This window comes from Diaphorina citri, unplaced genomic scaffold, assembly GCF_000475195.1.
Source record: "Diaphorina citri unplaced genomic scaffold, Diaci psyllid genome assembly version 1.1 scaffold2761, whole genome shotgun sequence".
NCBI lineage: Eukaryota > Metazoa > Arthropoda > Insecta > Hemiptera > Psyllidae > Diaphorina > Diaphorina citri.
The window spans coordinates 15,695-22,564 of NW_007380178.1; the positions used below are offsets into that span (position 1 = coordinate 15,695).

A 6,870-nucleotide genomic window follows, 5' to 3' on the forward strand; every position below is an offset into this window, starting at 1 on the left:
TAATAATCTTCAGAGTATTCTACAATATACCTACACAATAAAAATTATTTGCACAAAACAGACAAATATTAGGTACAAGAAAAATAATGATAAGAATCAGTTACCGTCTCACATAAAAGTACCTACTTACAGGAATCTTCAGAGTTACAAATTATTTACAAGATAACATCCAATCATTATCCATGTTACTGGATAAACCTAGAAGGTTTCCTAATGCTCCTACCCCTCCTAGTTAATCTCTCTGGAGCAACAATTTCCTAATTTTGTACCTCCTGAGAATCATAGTCAACATGATCACTACTCACAGATACCTCCTCACATTGCATGTCAGTATCAGGTACTATGGTTGACTCTGTATTTTCCATCGGTTCACCATCTGGTTGCTCAACAGTCTCCAATAGGTACAAACGCTGCACTGGTCTCGACAAAATCCCACTTGCTGTTTTGACTCGAACCATTCTGACACATTTGTCATGTCCTTTGACCAGCTCCACAACACGTCCCATAGGCCAATCCAAACGTTTGACATTGTCATCACCAATCAAGACAATATCTCCCTCTTTGAGATCATGTTCTTTCTTCTTACTGGAAAACAACTTCAACTGCCCAAGATACTCAGAACGGAAACGTTCTCGTAACTGTTTCTTGAGATCATTTCTGTATTTCAGACGCTCCCCAAAGTCTCTTGGTCCGATGAAGTCATACTCTGGGAAGCCAACTTCATCTAAATCATGTAGGAACATAGCAGGAGTTATTGCTGCTAACTCATGTTCACCGTCGGGTATGTATGTCAATGGTCTTGCATTGACAATGGCTTCACATTCACTGATCAGCGTCAGCAGTTCTTCATAATTTACAGAAGAGCGTCCAAGTACCCTTCGTAACAAAGTCTTGAGAATACCAACCATTCGCTCCCACCATCCACCCCACCATGGTGCAGAAGGCGGGTTCAGTTTCCACTCTATCTTCTTAGCAGTAGAATGTTGGGTAATGTTGTCCCAATCAAGCTTCTGGCATGCTGACTCAAATCCAACTAGGTTTGTGCCCTGGTCCGTTCGAAATCGGACAAGACATGAGGGAATATTCTTTATCAAACTCGGTCCCTTTTCGTGACAATCATACAAGCTGTGTTTGCCAACTTCTTTAGTTGATGCGTCAAACACTGGTTGTACAGGAGTGGTTGAACCAGGTTTGATAACATGTCTATGTGGCATATAAAAGGCTGGCTTGTCAACAGACTGAGCGGATACTTTCTCTATAATGCCATCTTTCTCCCACCCTGTTAATACTTCTTGGTATGCCTCAGTATACCCATCTTTTTCTAATTTCTTCTGGGTAGAAGCTAGTCTCATTTTAGCAATGGTCAAATTTTCAGACAGTGGCGGATGTTCACTCAGAAAGGGTAATCTTACTTCAAATCTTTCCTGACTGTTTACTCTGACAGTAGACAGGAAATACTCTTCTGTTGCTTGGTCAATGTCTTCTTGCAACATCTTCTCAGAAGGGTTTTGAATACCCAAGACATCAAGTGACCACAAGTCTGAAACACAGGCTTCTCTGACATACAAGGAAGTCACGATAGCCGCCACTGTATTCCTATCTTCCTGACTAGTGGTACTAATACTAGGCATTTTACCAGATAGTGTCCATCCCAGGTGGGTTTCCATGGCAACAAGTCCACATTCTAGCTTGTGAACTCTCCCTGTCCACAACTTGGCTGCAATATCTGAACCAATGAGAATGTCTACCTCCTGGCTGGTACTGCTATCACAGAGCTGAATATTATGTGCTGATAACTCCTGCATCCATGGACCTGCAATTGAGATGGGTACAGATAAACATATTTGGTCTTGGTCCATAGCTTCAAAATTGCATGTGTAGTCTGATAGAACACTAGAGACTTTGAGTCTAAACACATTGTGGTCAACAGCTTTAGTAACCCCGCCTCCAAACAAAGCATGACGCACAGAGACTGTCTCAAACGGCTTATAACCCATTTCTTGAGCTAAGTTCTTTACTATGTAGGACCTTTGAGAACCTGTATCTATTAACACTCTCACATCTTTGGACCTCCCACCAAAAGGATCAAACAACTTCACTACAAGGGTTTGTAGTAATACTGAGTCTACTCTATTGCTAGCTATGCAACTAGAAGTAGATTTGGCACTACACATCACATCATAGTGTCTGGCCGAACATTTCTTACACTTTATAAATAAAAATAAAAATTAAAAATAATAATAATAAATAAATGTGCAAAAAATGTACATAAATAAATGTACATGATAGGTATATTGACTTAAACAATTCTTGCAGACATGTCATTCACACTCAAGACCTAGTTTAAAAACTAAACAGATACATTCTTCAATTTGCAGGTCTATCCTGGAGAAACAGCTCTGGCCTTCTACACAGCCAAAAACCCCACCAACTCCCCCATAGTTGGCATTTCTACGTACAATGTGGTGCCGTTTGACGCCGGGCAATACTTCAACAAGATTCAGTGTTTCTGTTTTGAAGAGCAGCAGTTGAACCCTCATGAAGAGGTGAGATTTTTTTTTTTTTTTTAGATATTGTACCTCGGTACCACTTTTGCATTCCTTCAAGGCACAAAAAGTAGCACAAGGCTTCAAAATTAAAAGTGACTCACCATAATGGAAAGATTACCTACCTGAAAACAAATATCTTGGACATATCAAACCTGAAGTGCAGATTTAAAAAAATCAAGACTAGAGCCCGTTCTCCCTTTATTTCCAATATAATGTTTAAGTCACCCATCCATTTATTGGCCTTCCTCGGGGTAGCTCAACATAGGTAGGTAACGCTAAAACCGGTCTTAAATTAACGACTGAAGTGTTATCTAAAAATTTCTCGCTTTGAGTTCATAGGTCGTCGCGACAAATCTCAAGATCAGAGCTCATTTGTATGAGAAAATGTGAAAAAAATCCCCCAAAAAACAGTTTTTTTGGCTTTATGGTTCTCTGGACAAAATTTGCACTACCATTTTCGTGATCCTGGTAAAAAGACCTTTAATTTGATATATAGGTCGACCAGGTTTGGATAAGTCCTTCTATGGGAACAGACAGACAGAAACACAGACGACACCGAAGCGAATACAATAGTCCGTCCCTTATACCTTTTTAGTCCGTGCAGGAGAATCCTTCACTATGCACATTGACAAATATCCTAACTTGTCTACTGCGGGCATATTAGGGTCTTCATGAATTTTCTGAAATTGTGCCCAAAATGGTAACCACTGGTTCAATTCACCCCCAAATTCTTTCAACTTCAAGGGTGGTAGCTTGTACAAAGCTTGACCTTGTATCTGTCTCTGGCAAGAATTGTACTCAGATACATCTGACTGTACTTTCACAGTCAATTTATCGACCATTCCTTTGGTTTGGAAGTAGAGAGCTGTATATTCATCCACCTTTTCCTGCTCTTTCACTAGAGCATCCTCATCTAAGCTACTCTGTTCCAAAGATATCTTTTCATCACTGACTTTCAACTCTTGAAACCTCTCTAACAAGAGTTCATACAAGCCAGCTACCTCATCATTGTTCACTGTCTCATCTTTCAAGATAGCAATGATGTTATTACATGTTCGGGTTACTGAGGACCTCAGGATTGCCCTTTGTTTCTTCAAAACATCTAAACCTTCCATGATTACTTACAGTCATGCAAGAGATTGCCGGGAAGTCAGTTAGTAGGTACTCACAAATCCACTGACATAGATCCAATATGTCTTGTTGATAGGCACCACTATTGCAGCTACTTGAAGAAGAATCACCTCCACGGATGTATGTAGGACTATACCACCTCCAAATCGTCCTGTCACTTGTCGCCAGATGTTGCTTTACGCAGACCAAAGTCCTCCATACATGTAGAATGAATCCTATCTTCAACTTCTATGAGACTTCCCTAGCAATAAAACTCAAACACAATTTGACTGTGACCACTATGAAACAAATGGGGTTTATTTGTACTTTACAAGAAACACAATACAAGTTTACACAACTGGAAAATAGCAATTTTCCTTCGGAAAAGCCCTGAAAAACCTCACTTTCAGTCTTCCAATTTCAATTTTCTTTTCTTTCCTAAAATTTTCTAGCTTCAGATTTTCGCTCCTAAAAAACCGCATCACAACGAGCACAAAATGAGATCTCAAATTCTACCAAAAGTAGAAATCGCGAATGTAAAACCAAAAATGTAAACAAAGATTTTAAACCCGGTAAAATTCAAAAATATACAAATAAAACTATTCCTGTTCGTGACATCCTCCCACCAAATTTTGATCATACAGTAAATGAATCAAAATTTCTACAAAATAAGTATAAAAGGGAAAAACAAGGAGTACTTTAAAGGGTTAATATGTCCTAAGGCTATAAAGGGTTAATATGTCCTAAGGCTACAAAGGGTTAATATGTGCTAAGGTAACAAAGGGTTAACATACAAGATGTACTATAAAGGGTTAATATGTCCTAAGGCTACAAAGGGTTAATATGTGCTAAGGTAACAAAGGGTTAACATTTTCCCGAAATGAAATTGTCTGTTTTTGGCTTTGGCAAAAAAAAAAAAAAAAAAAATCGTGTTGTAGCATGCCCATCCCGTAGTATGTCCGTCATCTTATGAACTAGAAGCTAGAAGAGACACAATACTTCCCATTTAGATGCTAGAATCTGCTAGATCAACACGAGAACACGAGAAAGGCAACCTGCCGAAATACCTATTTGGAATCGAAATATGTACGGGTGCATTTTTTTTGTCTGGGAATCAAACCCGGGACTGTCTGCGTGGCAGGTAAGCGCGTTACCACTGGGCTAAGCGTGTCCCGGATTATTTAAACCCCCGTATGGGCCTAATTAACAATAATAATATGACGTAGAAAAAAAATAAATAAAAAGATAAAAAAAAAAAACAACTACAAACAAATAAAAATTGTACATGTAAACAAACATTAAAAAAAAAAAACATGTTACTATATCATACATTGATCTAGGTCCCATGCATTGGGTTGGATGGAAGAGCTCCTTTAGGAGAACCCTGCCACTGAATAAAGCAAAAAAAGTGTCCACCGATCGGAACTGCTCCCGCAATACTTCCCTAGTAAAATAACAAATAACCTTCCCTATGGCGTGGTCTCGTGGCGTGTCTTTTGGACGGGTTTGGTTTTTTTCGTTTGCTGTCGTAAACGTTTTGAGTGCCCAACTTGCTGGTGCTTACAAATGCCCCAGGACGGCCGTTTGGAATGACGTCAAGCTCTATCTGTACTCGAGGTAAGAGCTTTAGAGTTTAGATTATATTGAATATTATTGCCAGCCTAGTTAGCTGGCCGGGGCGGATTTTATCCTGAAGGGATAAGTTCTCGGATTGACCCTTAAACATTACATTTTTGTTGGCGCACCTTTTTGTTTCGATGTATCTATCTATTCTTCTTCTTTCTCTTCGCCTTTTGCCGATTTCAGACGGGGTCGGCGTTTTTCGTCGATCTCTCAATCAGCCCTTTGCTGATTGCTTTGGGCTGACATTTAGTTTTAGCAACCAAAATTTTACGAGTGGATGCCCTTCGCACTCCACCTTTGCTATTTCTTTAGCAAGGGAAATTTCAGGCTAATCTACTCCCTGTTGGAAGTCCCCCAGCCAGACTAAGCTGGTCTACTCACAGTCAGACGGGGTCGGCGTTTTTCGTCGATCTCTCAATCAGCCCTTTGCTGATTGCTTTGGGCTGACATTTAGTTTTAGCAACCAAAATTTCACGAGTGGATGCCCTTCGCACTCCACCTTTACTATTTCTTTAGCAAGGGAAATTTCAGGCTGGTCTACTCCCTGATTAAAGTCCCCCAGCCAGACTGAGCTGGTCTACTCCCTGTTAAAAGTCCCCCAGCCAGACTGAGCTGGTCTACTCCCTGTTTAAAGTCCCCCAGCCAGACTGAGCTGGTCTACTCTCTGTTTAAAGTTCCCCAGCCAGACTGAGCTGGTCTACTCCCTGTTTAAAGTCCCCCAGCCAGACTGAGCTGATCTACTCCCTGTAGACTGAGCTGGTCTACTCTCTGTTTAAAGTCCCCCAGCCAGACTGAGCTGATCTACTCACAGTTAAAAGTCCCCCAGCCAGACTGAGCTGGTCTACTCCCTGTTTAAAGTCCCCTAGTCAGACTGAGCTGGTCTACTCCCTGTTTAAAGTCCCCGAGCCAGACTGAGCTGGTCTACTCTCTGTTTAAAGTCCCCCAGCCAGACTGAGCTGATCTACTCACAGTTAAAAGTCCCCCAGCCAGACTGAGTTGGTCTACTCCCTGTTTAAAGTCCCCCAGCCAGACTGAGCTGGTCTACTCCCTGTTAAAAGTCCCCCAGCCAGACTGAGCTGGTCTACTCACAGTTAAAGTCCCCCAGCCTATTAAACGTTGATATTTTACTTTCTATTTCCAGATACATCCCAGACAGACTCGAGCTAAAGCCATATATGTTTTATATGTTCGATTTGGGTCAATTGGGATTCAATAGGGGAACTCCAACCAAATTAATCACTCATGGCTTCACGGAAAACCCGGGCTATTGTGACTCGACTCAACCAATTATAGAGGGTAAAAATATTTATTGCATTATTATTATTACGCGAATGTAAAACCAAAAATGTAAACAAAGATTTTAAACCCGGTAAAATTCAAAAATATACAAATAAAACTATTCCTGTTCGTGACAATAAATAAGCACTATTATTATTACTATTTTTTTTTAAACTTTTTATTTTATTACAAAGTTCTTCAGGTTTCTTCAAATTAAATGGATCCCAAGGGCAAGATGAAGCTAGACTTCTCGACAAATGGAGTGTGCCCGGAAGCATGCGGTCGATCAACGAGTTGAATCTACTCGTAT

The 6,870-nt window shown here is 40.4% G+C and overlaps 2 protein-coding genes across 2 annotated transcripts in view; one reads left to right on the plus strand and one right to left on the minus strand.

Moving 5' to 3' along the window:
• Nucleotides 1–3,664, minus strand: part of LOC113471659 — a 7,239-nt gene extending 3,575 nt beyond the window's left edge. Inside the window, exons 1-2 of the mRNA XM_026830978.1 lie at nt 3,137–3,664; nt 1,047–2,207 (exon numbers count right to left, since the gene is read on the minus strand). Coding sequence (XP_026686779.1) covers nt 1,047–2,207; nt 3,137–3,664 — 1,689 coding nt within the window. The remainder of the gene's footprint in view (nt 1–1,046; nt 2,208–3,136) is intronic.
• Nucleotides 3,665–4,943: 1,279 nt separating this feature from the next.
• LOC103519501 lies at nt 4,944–6,619 on the plus strand. The gene is made up of 2 exons (XM_026830979.1): nt 4,944–5,276; nt 6,424–6,619. Exons 1-2 carry the CDS (start codon nt 5,131–5,133, stop codon nt 6,617–6,619), a joined length of 342 nt encoding a protein of 113 aa, XP_026686780.1. The 5' UTR covers nt 4,944–5,130.
• The last annotated feature ends 251 nt before the right edge of the window (nt 6,620–6,870 follow it).